At 46.6% G+C, this 19,748-nt stretch overlaps 1 protein-coding gene across 1 annotated transcript; it reads right to left on the minus strand.

Moving 5' to 3' along the window:
- Positions 1 to 7,915: 7,915 nt before the first annotated feature.
- Positions 7,916 to 15,060, minus strand: LOC138671536 (aquaporin-3-like). Its single transcript, XM_069759713.1, has 6 exons — positions 14,926 to 15,060; positions 14,253 to 14,379; positions 11,143 to 11,280; positions 10,914 to 11,032; positions 8,899 to 9,116; positions 7,916 to 8,565 (listed from the first exon to the last, which is right to left on the minus strand). Exons 1-6 carry the CDS (start codon positions 15,058 to 15,060, stop codon positions 8,385 to 8,387), a joined length of 918 nt encoding a protein of 305 aa, XP_069615814.1. The 3' UTR covers positions 7,916 to 8,384.
- Positions 15,061 to 19,748: the final 4,688 nt, after the last annotated feature.

Consider the following 19,748-nt stretch of genomic DNA (forward strand, 5'->3'; position numbering starts at 1 on the left):
GATACGACTGACCGCCGTAAATAATGGTCAATTGTCAGTCAAAGGGATCGTGTGGATGCAACTAAAAATGTTTGGTCAAGAGCTGGGGCAGAAAGGGGTAGTACTGGTGGATCACCCCCCTAGAAGAGGGATGGAAGTGACGCTCGGAATGAACGTGCTGCGAGATTTGAATCACCAGATGTATGCCAGTGAAGGACCCCGATACTGGGCCCGTGCGACAAGACACCGACCCACACAGAGAATTCTACACCGTCTAGTGCTGAGTTGCGACTTGCTGAAAAGTGTGGTCCCAGGTGGCTGGGTGGGCCGGGTCCGAGTGACTTCGAGGGCCCCGATCCTGCTGAGACCCAGACAAGAGGAACTCTTAATGCTGCCTGTGGGAGCTGCACAGAGATTGAATGGGCTTGAAGTGCTACTTGAGCCCGCCCGAGAGGGTTCCTCATTTGCCAAGGTACATGTGGCCCGGTCTTTGGCGATTGTGAAGAATGGACGAGTGCCGGTCCGATGCATCAATGTTTTAGATGAAGCTGTTGCAATTCCCGCTGGGACCATACTGGCTGAACTGTTCGTGCCGGCAGAGAAGGTGCCGGAAAATGCAGGGTTCGAATTGCGACCAGACCAACAGTCATCCTGGACATTCGCGGTCGAGGTAGGCCGGACTGAACCTCCTACGGAGGAATGGAATGTTCATGTGATCATGGAGCAGATGGGAGTGGATCAGGAGAAGCTGACCCCTGTGCAGTTGGAGCAGTTGGAGAGAGTTTTGTGGGAACATCAAGAGACATTTTCCCGACATGGAGAGGACTTCGGGTGTACCCAGACGATTGAGCATGAGATTCCAACGGGGGATACTCCACCCATTAGAGAAAGATATCGTCAAATTCCTCCGGCGCTCTATCAAGAGGTGAAGAGCATGGTGGCCAGTATGCTGGACAACCAGGTGATCCGAGAGAGCCGGAGTCCCTGGGCGGCCCCTGTAGTCTTGGTCCGCAAGAAGGATGGGACACTCCGATTTTGTGTGGACTATCGGAAATTGAATGCCCGCACCGTACGGGATGCATATCCTTTACTCCGTATTGAAGAATCCCTGTCGGCCCTGGGTCGGGCCAAGTATTTCTCAACGTTGGATTTGGCAAGCGGGTACTGGCAGGTCCCAATGGCTGAAAAAGATCGGGCCAAGACGGCGTTTGTCTTGCCAATGGGGCTCTTTGAGTTCAACCGGATGCCCTTTGGCCTCGCTACCGCCCCAGGAACCTTCCAACGCCTGATGGAACATTGCTTGGGCGATCTAAATTTTGAATCAGTCCTGATATATCTAGACGACATTGTGGTGTTCGGAACCTCATTTGAAGATCATCTGGAGAAGCTGCGTCAAGTTCTCCGGCGGCTCAAGAGCTACGGCCTGAAAATAAAGCCAAAAAAAGTCAACTGTTACGAAACCAGATTGAATATTTGGGGCATCTGGTGACCCCGGACGGGGTACTACCTTTAGCCAGTAAGATTAAGGCGGTACAAGAGTGGCCACCTCCTTGTGACCTGCGAGAAGTGCGGGCCTTCCTGGGCCTAGCAGGATACTATCGGCGGTTTGTGCCTAAATTCTCACAAGTGGTGAGTCCCTTGAATGAACTTTTGAGAGGGACAGCGCTGGGTCCTCGAAATCGCCCCATTCCATGGGGGCCCCTACAGAAAAAGGCATTTGATGGAGTGAAAACCGCCCTAACGAGTGCCCCATTGCTGGCCTACGCCCGGTTTGACACCCCTTTTTTGTTGTATACCGATGGTAGTCTTCATGGGTTGGGGGCAGTACTAGCACAGGTGCAGGACGGCCGAGAACGAGTGATTTCTTATGGCAGCAGATCTTTAAGAGACTCCGAGCGAAATCCGGCTAACTACAGCTCATTCCGGCTGGAATTGCTGGCCCTGGTGTGGGCAACGACAGAACGCTTCGCCGAGTATCTAACAGGAGCTGAGGTGCTAGTCATGACAGATAACAACCCGCTAGCTCACTTAGAGAATGCAAAACTGGGGGCGTTGGAGCAGCGGTGAGTCGCCAGACTGGCCAAGTTCAATTACCGCATTAAATTTCGCTCTGGTCGAGAGAACGGCAATGCAGATGCATCGTCAAGGGTGCCCCTTGGGTCATCCGGGGAAGATGTTGACGAACAACTTGAGGATACTGAAACTCCAGCTTTGGGGCAGATACCTATCTTCCAAAGTGTGGTACACTCAAGTGGGGTGGCCACCGGGATGCCCTGTGTCCTGGGTAAAACACCCTCAGATTGGACAAGAGTCCAGGATGAGTGTCCGGACATTGCACTTGTGCGCCGTTGGGTACAAAACAAGGCCTGGCCCAGTGCAGAGGACAAGGCTCAGTTGTCCATGGAAGGAATGAAACTCCTTCGACAATGGGATAAATTGTGTGTGGAGCAAGGTCTTTTGTATCGTAAGGTGTACCTGCCATCGGAGCTGCAGCATCGGTACCAACTGATAATTCCTGTGGGGATGGGGCCAGTGGTCGCTCGTGAGGCGCATGAGAAGGGGGCCCATTTTGGAAGTGAAAAGACACTTCAGTGGTTGCAGCGAGTCCTCTACTGCCCTGAGTTGGGAGGGATGGTGGCCGACGCGTGTCGGCAGTGCCGAATTTGTGGGCTCAACGAAAGCCCTGAGCAGCGGGCTCCCACACAGTCTATTAAGACTTCAGCTCCACTGGAGCTACTCATGATTGACTACGTGTTGATAGGGTACTCTACGTCAGGGTACTCCTATTGCCTGGTGATGACAGATCACTTTACCAAGTATGCTGTAGCGGTGCCGACAAGAGATCAGACGGCCAAGTCGGCGGCTGAGGCAGTGTGCCGACATTTCTTCCAAGTGTTCGGGTGTCCGCAGAGAATACATTCAGATCAAGGGGCCTGCTTTCAGGGGACGCTGATGAAAGAGTTGCACCAGCTCTATGGTATCGAGCAGTCGAGAACAACGCCTTACCACCCTCAGGGTAACGGGGCGTGTGAGCGTTTTAATCGGACCCTGTTGCAAATGTTGAGGTCCTTAGAGAGTCAGCAACAGACATGCTGGCCTGAGTATCTCCCCGAATTGATGTGGGCTTACAATAACAGGGTGCACAGTACTACTGGTTACTCACCACACATGTTGATGTTTGGTAGACCTGGCCGAGACATTGAGGATTTGAACATGCCAGATCCCTCCTCCGCCCCCCTTCGGACTGCATCCGAGTGGGTACGAGAGCATCGGCGGCGGTTGAGGGTGGTGCATCAGGTGGTGGGCGACCGCCTTCGACAGGTGGTCCATAAGGACACGCGACCTGTACAAACAGAGCTGTTCTCTCCGGGGGACAGAGTGTTGGTGAGGACAAAACGACGGTCAGGAAAGCTGAGTGACCTATGGGAGGCGATACCGTATCTGATAAAAAAACAGGTGAACCCTGAGATTCCAGTGTACGAGGTCGAACCGGTGGGGACAGGGGGGCAACCCGTAATTTGCATCGTAACATGTTACAACGGTGCTGGTTTGAAGATTCGGCGCCTACCCCCCTAGAGCCAGAGGCCATGTTCCAAGGGGCGGAAGCTCTGAATGATCTTGAGTTTGATGGTGTGCTTACTCCTGCGCCTGCTTATTTGCCCCCTGTGACCGATCTGGCCTCGGGTGATGAGAATGTTGGGGATATGGAGGATGTTGTTGAGGAGAGTGCATCAGGTCAACTGCTTGGTCCTGACGCTGTATCACAGGACATCGAGCCGCAGGAGGAGACAACTCCACTTATGCCCACTAACACGACCACGGAAGAGACTCTAGCTCCCTCTAAGGTCGCACCTGTTGATGTAGGACTCAGGAGAACTACACGATCTACGGCAGGAATACCGCCTCAGCGATATGCTCAAGATGAATTTGAGTGGGAAGGTATGTCGAGGACGCCAACCTCTAGTGGGGTGGCATGTAAGAGGGTGAACTGTAGTCCCACTGAGAGGGCACTAGGACCCTGTGGTTTTTGCCTGTTGCAGCAGAGGACAGACCTCCCATAGACAATGTGTGCTGCGGGGTGGGGTCTAGTGTCTCGAGTGTAAAGTGAAAGTAGGAAGTGAGAGCTGAGAGAGAAAAGGCGGGAAGAAAAGGAGAGGCTGCTGTGAGATCTTAAAAAGAGACTGTGTGGATTTACTGCAAGGGGGGCGCATGGACATGCATTGCATTGCGTTTTGTGACGCATGCGTCTTTTTTGGCGCACGCGTCGGGGCGCAGGGGACGCAGCAAGTTGCATTTTTTTGCGTCCAAAATCATGCCAAAAAAGGACACATGCGTCACAAAACAATGCGTTTTGGTTTGCGTTGTGCGTTGCGTCGCCGACGCAGCACCGCACAACGCAAATGTGAACGTAGCCTTAGCTGGTTATTAAAAATGCTGGGGACCCCACATAATTTTTTTAGGGTCACCTCAAATTTTAATAGCCAACAATAATATATACTGGGACATGGATATTGGCCCTTTCGCAGACTTGTAAGAGGGTGAACTGTAGTCCCACTGACAGGGCACTAGGACCCTGTGGTTTTTGCCTGTTGCAGCAGAGGACAGACCTCCCAGAGACAATGTGTGCTGCGGGGTGGGGTCTAGTGTCTCGAGTGTAAAGTGAAAGTAGGAAGTGAGAGCTGAGAGAGAAAAGGCGGGAAGAAAAGGAGAGGCTGCTGTGAGATCTTAAAAAGAGACTGTGTGGATTTACTGCAAGTGTTTTTGGAGGAAAAGAAGCTTTTGAGAGACTTTTTGTTGCTAACGTTCCCCTGGAGAAGAGCTAACCTTTTGTTTAACTCTGTGAGAGACTTGTGTTGCTAACGTTTCCTGGAGAGGAGCTAACCCTTTATCTAAGAAAAGACGGAGACTTTGCTAAGAACCCAGTACGAATTTGGAAGTCTGTGGATTCCCTGTGCATTGAGTGGAGAAACAAGTCTGGACAGACTGCTGATACAGAGACGGACGGATTGTCGTGGAAGCATTCCTAGGAGCTACAGAAGCAGAGACTACATCGTGAGACCACTAACTAAGTCCCCGGCGTTTGGGCTCGGCATCGGCCGACAAGACAAGAGGAGCTTGCTGTAACTTATTGGCGCTGAAGATATGAACTGGCTACAGCCTCTGCGGATTCCTGCCTGAGAGGAAATCTATCTCAGGATACGGTACCATAGTTATAGATACCCGGGTATCTCTGCTCAGAGTGTTAAATTGTTACTTTAGAGGTGTATCTTATATTAGAGTTGTGTAAGTTATACTCAATGTGCCATTCCAGGGGCTCCCTTAATAACACTACATTCAATTTACACTTGTTCCTGTTTTTAGTTGTCTGTTAGGTAAATTTCTTACTAGTCTGTTGTAGTACACAGTTCTCAGGAGACCTTTGAGTGGCACAGTGATTTCAGCTGCTGCTGAATTAGTGTATCTTTGGGGTGCATCTGCCTTAATATTCTCCATATTACCTTGATTAATTTGCCTTTGAGTAAATACCGTTGGAGATTTCTGCCTTGGTCTTGGTTTGTGACTCACTGGATCTTATTCGGACCTCTGGTCATTAGACTAATAAGATTAGATAACAGTTGACTGCTTTCTCTTAGCTGATAATTAAAATAGGAGGACCGGACGCCATTTTTTTACATTGATTCTTAGTAAGCTCCACAGAGCTTATTAATAGTGATGAGCGAATATACTCGTTACTCCAGATTCCTCGAGCACGCTCGGGTGTCTTCCAAGTATTTTTTAGTGCTCGGAGATTTAGTTTTCATCGCCGCAGCTGAATGATTTACATCTGTTAGCCAGCAGAAGTACATGTGGGGATTCCCTAGCAACCAGGCAACCCCCACATGTACTTATGCAGGCTAACAGATGTAAATTGTTCAGCTGCGGCGATGAAAACTAAATCTCCGAGCACTAAAAAATACTCGGAGGACACCCGAGCGTGCTCGGGAAATCTCGAGTAACGAGTATATTCGCTGATAATATAGTCGCCTGAGATTCACAGCGACTCACACATACATAAGCACTTTGACTCCACACAAGGAACTTTGGGACCCCTTTCTGTGGGTCTCACCAGAGGAATCCCCCCTCCCCAGTGATCATATATTTTTTCATCTATTCTGTGGATATGCAAACTATTTTGTTCATGGGACAGCCCTTTAAGTCAACATTCTTCTCCGAGAGGAGACTGCTTTAGGGTGCAGTCAGATGGCTGCATAAATCAGACCAAGATCACAACGTAGTGCTCGGACCGGCTGGCGGCTTTGCCTACCTGAGCATGACAGCTGCACAGAAATACATGAAGCGGTCACACTCTGGTCAGGAGAGCAGCCGGCCAGTCCATGCATTGCGATCCAATTTATACGGACGTCTGACTGCACCCTTAAAGGATTTCATTGCATTTATAAACTGTGGCTGAAGACGTATCATTCTGTTTTGAGATCGTGCTTTGCGTTCTTGTTTGACATAATTCAGGCATGTGAAGAAGTCATTTATTGCACTTTTTTCTCTCCTCCATTTCTCCCTTTTCTGCCATTTTTGGTGTTTCTGGGATGACCAGCTTGTGACTGGTGTTCAATGGAGACCATTATTTTTTTTTCATATCCTGCGATAGTACAGTACAAGGCATCAGACGAATCCAGGACTGTCTGCTGCATCCCGGACGGTTGGGACAACTATGGAGTAGATGGACGCACAGGACTCCAGTCCATGGCAGCTGATGGGGAGATTCACTATTTTCTTACCTAATGATGTGACACATTATCTGTGCACAGATGACGTTGCACCAGCCGGAAGGTAGGAGTCACAGACCAGTCCTCTGCCAGGTACCACTTTCCTGGACAGATGCCCTGCAAATCGATACACCCAACTAGAGTTGAGACACATGGATTTATTTTTTGTTCACTCAGTCATTTTAGCAGCTAGAACTTTCTCATTTTACGCTAGCTTTACTTTATGACATCTTACCTAATGTGTGAACGTTGCCTTGCAGACACAAAGGCAAAATCATTTTTTTCTGCAAGAACCTACACAATATCAATTCTCTGGTTATTGCATTTTCCCCCCTTAATTGATTCATTTATGGTGCAGATTTGAAGAAGTTGTTGAAGCGTGCTTGGCATTTTTATTTTTGTAGTGTAGAAAAGCAGTAGTTTAAGAAAACTATGGTTTTACCTCTACAATACAGATACATAGAGATGCACTGGTATATACAGATGCATCTCTATGTACCAGTATAATCTGCCTACGATTTCAGAGCCTGCACACCCAAGCCTTAGAAATGCTAGAAAACTTATTAGGTTCTGACTACAATGATGCCGGTTGTGGGCTCAACTCTAAGCGAGACCAAATAAAAATATTCAATTAAACAAGCAAGATCAGAGCAGAGATGCTGGCCCCACCCCAGAGGAGCTACAGTGAACGCAACCGGAGAGAAGACATCAAAAGAGGAAGAATGGAAGTCGGGACACAGCCATGTTAAATCCAGGATGGTTGGGAGAACATTTGCACTTAAGTGTATGTACGTATTCAAAGTCTACCTGCACAATACAAGTGTTAAAACCAAGCACAAGTGCTCCGTGCACCTTCACACGGGCTTCCTTCTTGCCACTCCACATCCATGGCCACCCTCCTCTTCTTGATTGACAATGCTGGCTCTACTGGGCTTTGAGATCTATGCAGTGACAAGGTGCACTGAGCATCCATGCTTAGTTTGAAGCAACAATTTGTGTTTAGACTTTAAACCAGTAAAAAAAATAAACCACCACTTTGGACTAGTCTGCAAATGATAGATTACCGTATGTACTTCGTAAAAAAAAAAAAAAAAACACTTTTTGATTGGACAACCCTGGCATCACCACTTTAGGGCCCCATATAGCACAAAACATTTCCTTGAGGGGGCATCATCTTTATTGAAAATTTAACAAAATTTGCTGTATACAAGTCCCAGTGACGATCCTGAAATAAGAAGACATTACAAAAAAAGAAAAAAAAAAAAGTTTAAAAAGCGCGATTATAAAACCATTTAAAAGCACAGTAAAAAACAAAAACAAAGGCAGCAGCTGCTGACTGCAGACAGATTCCAGCCCTCATGTTTCAGAGGCTCTTGAAAATGAAAGGATCTGATCGGAGAAGCGGCACCCAGTAGTCTTGAGATACAGTCCTCCCCGCCATTATAGCGTCTGGTCATGAGACTGATAGGAACCATGACCTTGCTGGGGCGAGTAGATGTAGGGGCGGCCATTTGATGGAATGTGAACAGTCATACATCTGAATCAGGAGAGAATCACATTTTGGGGTTAACAATGTAAAATTTCAAAGACGTCCATTAAAATCTTCAGTCATCAGATGACGTAGGCCCCCCATGTAGGGCCCTAAGCCTCCATCTGGACCAACTCGTAATCTGGAGGATGGCGCGCCCCATTTTCTTCACGATTCTCCTTGCCCCGGCTCGGTGGATGATGAATCCCAATGAGCAGGTCATAGACAAACGTCCCAATGATTCCACCGATCATGGGGCCCACTACAGGCACCCACCACCAGTGACCTCCAGCCCTAGAAGACAGATATTCTATCAGAACAGATCAACTTGTAAAGGTTAATAACCCACTAGTTTGGGAAATGTCAACGACCAACAGTACCCATTCTGGTTATTGGAAACAGCAAGTTATCTTAAGACCCATTAACTGAAGTTCCAAAATGCAAATGGAAATTAGGTTTTAGGTTAAAGACACCTCTTCCCAGTAGTCAGGTCACCATAGCAATCCTTCATGCAGATGCTGAACCAGCAAGGGATGCTGGAAGATATCAGCTCTGAAGTTAACAGAATTCTACCCATTAGACAGCACATCTGATTTCACCATATTTAAAAATTTATGAAACCGTTACCTGAAAACTTCCAAGCCCCAGCCAGCAAACGCAGTAAAGATCCGAGGTGCCAGGTCCCGGGCCGGATTAATGGGGTATCCACAGTTAAATCCCATAGAAAGGCCAACGAGCAGGACTATCAGACCAATCACAAATGGCTGAAGACCACGAGGGGCTGCGTTATTTTTTTCGTCAATAATGGCAAGGAGGCAAACCATCAAGCCAGCGGTGGCGATCACCTGGGGCAAAAAGAAAAAAGGTGTTTTTTTTAATCACAATGAAAAAAAAATTATATATATATATTTATATTACACACACACAGTACATGTATATTTTTGGGTGGTCATTCCTGGAGGGGCAGGGCATGACAAGTCAACAGAACCATTGAAACTGTTCAGCCCAATTTCACAGCTTCACGCTATATTATTTGGACCTGATTTAAGTAATGCTACGATTGCTGCACAGTAAGTTTTTTTCCTGCTGCAGTATCGAGCAATAAATTGGTCATGAACTACTGGTTCAGATTTTTTTTTATTTTTTTTTAATTGAGCCCCTGACACACAAGACTGTACTTGGCTAATCAGTCTGGAAAGGAATTAAGGGAGGAGCCTTTCAGAAGCACTCAGCCAATCAGCTTCCTGGTAGTGTTATTCTGTGACATGATTTGCTGAGAGCAACTGACTAATCTCACAATGCTCCTCCCTCCCCATGTCCTTTCCAGTTTTATGCCAACAAAACAGAGGTACTTGGCTTGTAAACAAGGCCCTGTGAGCTGTCATATGGGGCCCATACAGGCTCCCCCATCCCCATGTTATGCTCACCAGGCACCAGCGGCAGGATTCTGCCGGTGCATTAACTGAGCCTGCATTCGAGATGAAGGTTCATTTAAGATCTTTTGCTGTGTGGGCCCCACACGGCAATAGTTATAAGCCACCAGCCAATCATAGGCTGGCAGCTAACATCAGCACGCACGTCGCTGGTGTATGATGTAATTCGCTGATGAGTCTGCACTTGAAACTGCCGGAGGAGACGTCAACGCTGGACCAGGTAAGGAGAAAGTTTAATTTAATTTATTTTTTTTAATTAAAAGCAGCAACATGGACTATGTCTCTCTCCTGCCCCATCTGTCTCCATCCTGCGTGGGGCAGGATGGAGACGCATGAGTCAAGATCACAGGACACCACATATGGGCAGAATGAAGACACATGAGGGCAGGATGGGAGAACATATGTCTGAAGCAAAGAATGAGACAAGGGGGCCAGAATGGGGGATATTACTGCAGTGATGCATTTTATTTTTGAGGATACTAATTTCATTGAAGGCGGTACTGGTACTGTGTATGGTTACATGGTCACTTTATTTCTTCATCTGGTGTAGAAGTTGGAAAAAAAAATATATAAGTAAAGTGTTCTGGAAGCAGTGCTCTATATAAATTATTTCCTGCAGAGATGTGCTAGATGAAGATGAAAAACGAAGATGAAGGACTCCAACTAGTGACGTCACTGGTGATCACTATTACCTGTACACTATATACAGAGCTCCTGTGTATAATGTCACTGGTAACCATTGTATTACCTAAACACTATATACAGAGCTCCTGTGATTTTAGAATTTTGGGTTTTTGTTTTTTTTTAATTAAAGATCAGCATTGTAGTACTCAGCCACTATGTGGTGGCAATATTATGTGGTCTGGTCATGATGTGATGGCATTTGTCCCTCATATGTGGTATTCCTGGTCATTAAAAAAAAAAAAAAAGTGACTCACTCTTAAAAGAAAAAAAAAAAAAAATTCTTAAAATATCAAAGTTAATAGGTTAGAGTAAAGTAGAGCTCAGCCAAAAATGAGTCTACCTTGTTTGGCCAAAACAAAAGCCAATGTATGTGATATGGGAACTGTTAAAGTGTGATTGGTAACGACATGGTCCAGAAGTTGAGTTTTTCCCAGAGTGGGCGGTGGGACTGGAATGTTCGACGGGTGGGGTGGAGCCTGGGCAGAGTCTATGTATGTGTATTTTTGTCCATAATAAGGAGTTTACCTGATCCGCGAGTCCATTTAATACACTCAGATGTTCTGACGGGTAGGACGCAAATATCCCAGCAGTCGCCTGAGGCCCGTACACCGTCCAGTTGCCGCCACTGTACACATGAAAGGCGTCTAGGAGGTAGTTAAGAAAAGACAAGAGTTGGGACTCTAAACCCCCACTTGGTCTTCACTAAAGAACTCAATGGTTCATCAAAACATTGTACAATTGCTTGAGTTCTTACCAAAATACAAAGAAAATACCAGACATGCACCAATGAAAGCGCCGAGGAATTGAGCCAGCCAGTAGACGAGCATCAGCTTCCAAGTGATCTTCTTTACGAGAAACATGGAGAAAGACACAGCCGGATTCAGGTGGGCGCCTGGCATAGTAATGGAAAATAGTCATCATAAGGGTATGTTCACACACAGCATTTTTTGCTGCAGTCGGGGAAAAAAAAAAAAAAAACGCAAAAACCACATGTTCACAGCATTTTATTGCAGCTTTTTTGTATATTGCACATGTTTAAGTTGTTTTTGCAGCTTTTTGGGTGAATAAACCGTTACTTTCTATATTTGGAAGAATTTTGAAAGATTCGATATGTTGCAGATTTCAAAGATGCTGCATTTCTCAAATGAAGTCAGAAAACTAAAGAAAAAAAATGTAAGTTGATGAGATTTTTTAAGTTGCTTGTACTATCAAAAGTAAACTTTATTTTGCATCGCTTAAACCTGATACAGGATGTGAGTAACTCAGTAATGGATAAGTAATGTATGTACACGGTGATTGTGGAGCGCCCCGTCAGGGCAGCGGGGTACTCGGTACCGGATCCTGCCATACACAGGGGGATGTCACGGTGGCTGACCCGGTCCGTGGCCCTGGGACGTCCGTGTAAAAGGGAAAGGTCTTTGAAGAGGAAAAGAGTTTATGTTCATGACGCCACCTGTGGTATTCGGTCCGGGTGACCGACGCCGCTTTAAGGGGCCCACTGGGGTGATGTTATGGCAGCTGGATGGTATACCTTCCCACAGGTGAAGTGTGTCCCCAGGGCTTCCCAGTGTGTAGATGGTGGATGGTGTGAGGCGCAGAGAAGAACGAAGACACAGGGTTGCAGTCTCTTTACCTTTACTGAAGACTTCAGCATCCACAGTCCAGAGCACCAGATCACAGGGCAGGCAGAGTCCGGCCGGTTTGTAGGCAAATCCAGAGTCCCCTTGTCCAGGTGGAAATCAGTAGCCTTCCCTTGCGCTGCAGTGGTGTAGTCCCCTACTGCCTATGGCTTCACATAAGGGTCTCACAGATGTGGAGTTTCCCATATAGGATAGGACAAGACCCATATGACTGGTGACTTGAGCCTGTTTATAGGGTCTCTTAGATAACCCTGCTCTGTAGGTGTCACCGTGCCTCCTGGGTGTAGGTGCGGACAGGTAACCTGCAATTAGCTGTCCTGCCGGTCTCTGAAATAAGGCATAGAGGTCCTTACTCCCTCAGTTTTCTGGCTACTGGGATTTTGCACCTCAGAAGAAGGCAGCCTGAGCGGGGCTGGTCCCCTTCTGGTATCCTCTCCTTTGCTTTGACTTCCTTCATGCAATACAATTCTGTCTTTCAATGTCTTTCCAGGAGCTGCAGCTCTGAGGACATGCACAGCTCCGTTAACCTTCTGTCTTCCTCAGACTCTGGTCTGGAACTAACAAAACTCCTGTCTGGAGCTCTGCCAGGAACTGAACTCACTCTCCCTACAGACTACCAGTTATCTATATATGGGGAGTGACCTAATAAACAGGAGCAAAAGCTCCCCCTGGTGGCCTGGAGTGTGAAATGTGTTGCATGTTGTGATACCTGGATGCAGTTATCCTTTCTTGCCTCCAAATGTAGCATCACTTTCCCCGAGAGGAAAGCAATACTATTGGGACGACCAAGACCATAGGGCGCCGCAACATCAGCAGAGTAGTGAGTGCAGCTCTGGAGTATAATACAAGATGTAACTCAGGATCAGTAATGTAATGTATGTACATGCAGCGTCCCAGAGACCTGGTTGTTGCAGTATGACACTCTGCCACTAAGGGGAGTGATGGTACGTCTGATGGCACTGAAGAAGTTCTCCTGACCAGGTATCACCAGCACACATTACACTTCACACTCCGGCCACTAGGGGGAGAAAAAGGCTTTATTTATTGGGCCACTCCTCACACTGGTAAAACTAGGGGTTGGATAGGAAGTTAGTCAGAAGCTGACTGGGTTGGATTCAGGCAACATCCCGTGGCAGGGGGTGTTGCAGGGAGAAGATTCAGGGGGGTCCCTGTCAGGCGTGGGAACCTGGCAGGAGCCTAGCGAACAGAACAGAACGTTACCGAACCGCACCTGCACTACCTTGCGGCGGTATCCTAAGAAAGACACGAAGCGAAGGATATTGTGGAACAGTGAGAAACGAGATCAAGCACAAAGGAGAGCCAGTAAGTCGTGCCCCGAGAACGGCAACATCCTACTGAGGCGCGTAGCCGGTCGCCGGAACACCGAGGAAGTAACTGACTATGCCTTACTTCAAACTCCGCAGGACAGTTAATTATAGGTTGGCTGTCTACCTTAAATTTCCTACGAAGACATTGGGGGCAACGCGTGGAGAGGGGCATCTCTAGGGTCCCGGAAGAGCTCCGAGCCTTCCCGTCATACGGGTGCGTCCTAGCCATAACATACTGGGGGACGAGAAACTAGTAACATCTGGAACGAAATAGAAAGAAAGAACTAGAACAGCAGTTGTGAGGACTATTCCGAATGCTCAGCAGGGTAGGACTACAACACACAGGCGCTATTGGTAGGCAACGATTTCCACCTGTAAAGGGAACTCTGGAAGTGCCCATCGGACCGGCCGGTCTCAGACAGCCCTGTTAATCGTGCTTTGGATTGAGGATCCTGATGTCTTCAGTAAAGAGACTGCAACCTTGTGTCCTCGTTATTGTCTGCACCTCACATCATCGCCACCTACATTACTGGGAAGTCCTGTGGATTTACTTCACCTGTGGGAAGGTATACCATCCAGCTGCCATTCCATCACCCCAGCGGACCCCAAGCAGCGTCGGTCACCCTGACCGAACACCACAGGTGGCGTCACGAGACCTTGACAGACTCCTATCACCTTTTATTGGACGCCCCTTAGCAGGGTCACGGACTGGGTCCAGCCACCGTGACAACCCCAGAACTGAGACAGAAAGGACCGGTACCGAGTAACCTGTGGCCCTGTGTCGCTTCATACAGTGACTGCACCAGCAGAATAGTGAGCACAGCAGATTTTTTTTTTTTTTTAATACATGATATCATCAATACATAGTTATTACACAGTTCTTGTAACCCACTCACCTGAGACTCCCGCACAGACATAGGCGCCGGCAGTGACCGCGAAGCCGAACGCCATATTGACGCTTAGAAATTGAGCTTTGGCGAAACCACTCAGCTCCATCTGAGCCACAGAACCGCAGCCAAATAGCTAAGGGAGGGGGGAAAAAAAAAAGTATTTTTTTTGGGGCAGATAATTCCTGTATTACCCAGTAATGTAATAACCCCCATCCTCTCTTCCAGTTCTAGTGCCTCTTTTGGAGAATTTCCGGACATGGTTACGTTGCACAGTCCCTGTGATCAGCGTTGGTCGGTTTCAGGGATTCATGATGGGATCGTGGTCACTGAAGAAGTATAGGCAGGAACAGCGGCATACGGATATGATCAGAGCCCTACTAAAAGCAGAACGCCATAGTAACTACTATCTTATCGTATAACGCTCAGTGCGACTAGAGGGTGATTACCCGATATATAAGATGCACGCAGTCCGGTACAATACATCAGTGCCATGTGCTACCACAGTCACAGGACATGGAGGGGTCAGCAGCACATCAATGGATTCCATTCTTCCAAGGCGGTTATATAAGAACAGACATTTATGGTACAGGGAGCCCCTTCTTCCCTATTGAAAGAAGTTCAGCAGCAGCAGCAATATTATAGGGGAGATCAGTGTTACAAAACATGACAATTTACTTACAATTAATATAACGGTCCCCAAAAACTCGGCCAGCCCGCAGCGCACGTAGAGATTAGGCGTCCTAAACGTTCGTCTGCACTTCTCCAGGCATTGCGCGTGGACATCCATCATGACTATCTCCTCCATGCCCACCATGGTCCTGACCCTCTGATTGTAGCTGGTCCTCCGGCACAGCTGCACTTTATAGAGAGGACCTGATCTAAGTGCAGCTGATGCTGAACTCCATTAACTCATTCATTGCCAGGCAGGGTAATTGTTCTTAAATTTGCACCATTTTCAGGCTTAAGGCTATGTGCACACGTTGCGTATTTTTTTGCGTTTTTTTTTTTGCGGATTTTCCTGATAAAAACGCTATAAAATCGCTACAAAAAACGCAAACAATATGCATCCTATCATTTAGAATGCATTCTGCATGTTTTGTGCACATGTTTGCATTTTTTCCGCAAAAAAAAGCGCATTCCGCAAAAAGAAGTAGCATGTTCATTATTTTTGCGGATTTTTTGCAGATTTCCCATTAAATTGGGGTGTCCGGGAAAAAACGCAAAAAATTCGCAAAAAAAAAAAACCGCACAAAAAACGCATAAAAAACGCGCAAAATACGTGCAAAAAAAACGCATGCGGATTTCTGGCAGAAATGTCCGGTTTTTGTCAGGAAATTTCAGCAAGAAATCCTGACATGTGCACATAGCCTAAGGCTTAAAGAGTGCATCATAGGTTAGTTAAGTTCACACGACAATTTTCTCTCGATCTGGGAAAAAACGATCAGAGTGGGATCTGCTCTTCTTGTAGTTGGAGAAGAAAAAAAAAACTTTCCCTACCTTCCCCATTCAGTGACACAGTGAAAATCAGACCGCACTCAGATGTCATCCAAGTGACGTCCAATACTTTCCACCAACTCATAGACATGCATTACCAATTTTGATAAAATACTTAGATCAAAATTGGACATGTCATTGATATCGTGGTCTGGGGGAAATATTGGGCAGCTACACAGCCCGGTAGAATAACACGGGTACGAGTCTTGCATGCGAAAAGCACAGATAACACGCATCCGATTTAAACTAGCGCCATGCCTGCTCCCACACGTCTTCTTTTTCGGGTGGATTTCATTTTGAAAACCCCCTGAAAAAGCTCTTAATAAAAGTTTTTTTTTTAAATTAACATTTGCACAGCAATGTAAAAACCTCTTGCTGCGCACGTGTTTAATCTCTTGAGCTTCGTTTAAGTTCTTTACTTTTTCTGAAGTTGTTAAAAATGTGTCCCAACCATTCTTCAGACTGCTTACGCCTATTAGTTTATACATACAAGCAAACCGTGAAAAAACGATCACATAGACGACAAAAAAGACACTTCAGGAAAAAAAGGCAGCATTTTCTTAAAACGTCTTCTTCTTGAAAAATTTAACAAATATGCCGGTATCTAAGAGATGTAGCTCTCCAAAATGCTCCTCAAAAACATCTTCAAATACTCTTAGAAATCTTTTCTAAGGCCTGTTTCACACGTCCCGATATTTCCAGTACCGGAAAAACCAGTACCTGAGATACCAGTGTCCGTGTTTGTCGCAAGTGTGGCAATCGTGTGCCGCATCAGTACCACACGTACCGGCGCCAGGGTAGCAGCGGTACAGTTTGCGCTCTTCCCAGGTGTTGGATGCTGAAGACAGCTCTCATCATTTACAGTGGGACCCCCGAAAAAAATTGACATAGGGTCCTCCTGTAAAATGTAACCAGCAAAGGCTAGGCAGAAAGCTGTGGGCTGATATTAAAGGGACACTGTCACCTGAATTTGGAGGGAACAATCTTCAGCCATGGAGGCGGGGTTTTGGGGTTTTTGATTCACCCTTTCCTTACCCGCTGGCTGCATGCTGGCTGCAATATTGGATTGAAGTTCATTCTCTATCCTCCGTAGTATATGCCTGCACAAGGCAAGATTGCCTTGCGCAGGTGTGTACTATGGAGGACAGAGAATGAACTTCAATCCAATATTGCAGCCAGCATGCAGCCAGCGGGTAAGGAAAGGGTGAATCCAAAACCCCGCCTCCATGGCTGAAGATTGTTCCCTCCAAATTCAGGTGACAGTGTCCCTTTAACAGCCTAGGAAGGGGCCATGGATATTGGCCACCTTCCAGACTAAAAACATCAGCTCTCAGCTGTCTCAGAAAAGGCGCATATATAAGATACACCAAATCTGGTGTTTAGCCTCGCTCTTCCCACTTGTCCTGTAGCGGTGGCAAGTGGGGTTCCTATTTGTGGGGTTGATGTCACCTTTGTATTGTCAGGTGACATCAATCCCCGAGTATAGTAATGGAGAAGCGTCTATAAGACGCCCCCATTACTAACCCCATAGTGATATTGTATAAAAACACAGACACCCAGAATAAAATCCTTTCATTTGAAATAATGACACAGACTCCTTTAATGAATGTTAAACCATACTCACCGAACGCCTAATCCACCGAAGCCAACGTCTCCTGCAACAAAAATAAAATAATAAACCGCAATATTCCTCACCTGTCCGCAGAGAAGATAATCCATAACGCCCCACGACAATCCTGAACACTTTGAGAGCAGTCACTGAGAGACACAAGTGTTTCCTTTGCTGCCCCCCAAAAAGCCATGATGCAACTTCCTTTGGTTCTTGCACCAAAAACGCAGCGAAACCTGATACCTGTGTTTTTTTTTGCTGCATATTTGCTGCCTTTCTACACTTATCCATTGCTTTCTATGGGTGAAAAAACGCTGCAAAAACACTGAAAGAAGTGACATGCTGCAGAAGTTTTCCAATTCAGTCAGAAAAAAAGCAGCAAAACTCAATGTGTGAACGTAACCTTAAACTGGTTTCCGCTTGAAAATTCATGGTTTTCGAACTCCTGAAAAAAAAAAAAAACTTAGTGCTTTAGACAGAGTTTTTCGAGGTACTAAAAAACAAACAAGTTTTTCAGGTATAATCTCCTTGTATATTTAGGAATACTCTCCTCATTATCGATGTACTATCTCCATTGCATATTATTGGCGATATAATATAAGCGACGTTCTCCAGCCTGTGTAGGGGGCAGTATATTGCTTCTACGTGTAACAATCATAGTACCTTGTACTGCTGGGATGATATATAGTATATACTGTAAATATATAGTGGTATTTCTTTTTCTTCTCCATAATACATGATGGCGCCCCCTGTGGTGATATATAGGCTGTGCGCCCATTTTCTATGTGTTGTATCATCTGCTCCAGGAAAAACTTCTTTTTTGGGATGTTTTGGGGTATGTTCACACTGTATAACATTTCTTGTTATGGCATGTGAATATAAGGGGTGTACCAGGACCGTGTGATGCTCCACTTCCTTTCTTCATATATTGCCTTGTATGTATTATTGTATATTTATTGCTGTATCTAGCTATTTGTACATTATTAATAGGGAAAGTGCAGTACCTCAGCTATTACACTAAATAGGGGTACATTAGTGAACATAGTTATTTAGGAGGAGCCAACTGTGGGTAAGATAGAGGGTTTTTCCTGTTTATATTATTAGGGCCTTAGATCCCACACAGTGCGGTTGCCTCCGCAATGTTCAAAGCAAGAAGTCCAGCCATTCAGGGCTAGTGGGCCAGAAGGGAAGCAGTGACAGCAACAGTGGGAACAGAGGCTGTAGCCAAAGCCACAGCAGTACAGGAACGCAGGTCGCTCAACACGTGGAAGGTAACTTCAGGGGCAGATGCCCTCTTGTCTGGTGCGAAGCGGACGAGGGAATTCCTGAATGTAGTAAGGCTGAACTGGGAGCATGCTGCGGTACCAGACGGAACGGTATGACCCGGGCACCCACTGAAAGGCATAGGGGAGAGTGAAGGTTGTGAATTGCATGGAACCCTACACTGATGCTGTATCTGATATGAACGTGCTGCGAAAGGAAAGAAGTAAAGTTATTCGTTTACAGTTGAAATTGGACTGTGTCTCTGTTTGTGCGCAGTCGTACGGAGGGGGTCTTCAGCAACTCAGAGGAGACCCTGAAGGTGCAGAGAGCAGAGAGGCAAGTACATTGACAAAAGGACGTTGTTTGTATGTGATGGGAGACCAGGGTGCGCCAGAGCCATTTGTCTCAGCCACGGCTACGGCGTTGGCGCTCCCTCACATGCCAATTAAGTCTTAAGACGCCGACGCACCCGTCGAGGTGTTCTAGGAAAAAAATGTTGTTTTTTTCCTGACGTGACTTCACTGGTGGTTTCACTATCGTTTTTTATGCCATCTTTGCTCTATACTTAAAACTTTAAAATGAAGAATGAACATGTTACAACTTTTAACCACCAAGGTTTCCAAACCCTGAAGTGATTAGAAGTCACAAACGACTGAGCATGTACACAGCGATGTCGCGGTGCACTATGTTTACTTTTTGCAGCGTTTACTCAGCGCTTTTTCAGGCGGAATCATCCTGAATACGACATTGTGTGCACATACCCTTACATTTTTTGGGGGGGAAAAGTGATTTTGTTAGATCTAATCCCTACAAATGTTGCGGCTGTTGAGCAGCGACGACGAGACATGCAGCAGCAGGGACTCGAACATATTTTTCGAGCATGCCGAAGTCACTCGTTAGCACTAGAGTTGAGCGACCTTGACCTTTTTAGAGTCGAGCCGGGTTTTGCGAAACCCGACTATCTCAAAAGTCGAGTCGAGTGGAATCGGCCGATTATCGCGAAAAGTCGGGGATCGACCGAAACACGAAACCCAATGCAAGTCAATGGGGGAGCATAGTCGGCAGTGAGTAAAGGCCAGGAAAACATGTACAGAGCCCATTGTATTGGCAAAAACATCCATTCTTGCTACTGAAGC

Source organism: Ranitomeya imitator, chromosome 3, assembly GCF_032444005.1.
Source record: "Ranitomeya imitator isolate aRanImi1 chromosome 3, aRanImi1.pri, whole genome shotgun sequence".
NCBI lineage: Eukaryota > Metazoa > Chordata > Amphibia > Anura > Dendrobatidae > Ranitomeya > Ranitomeya imitator.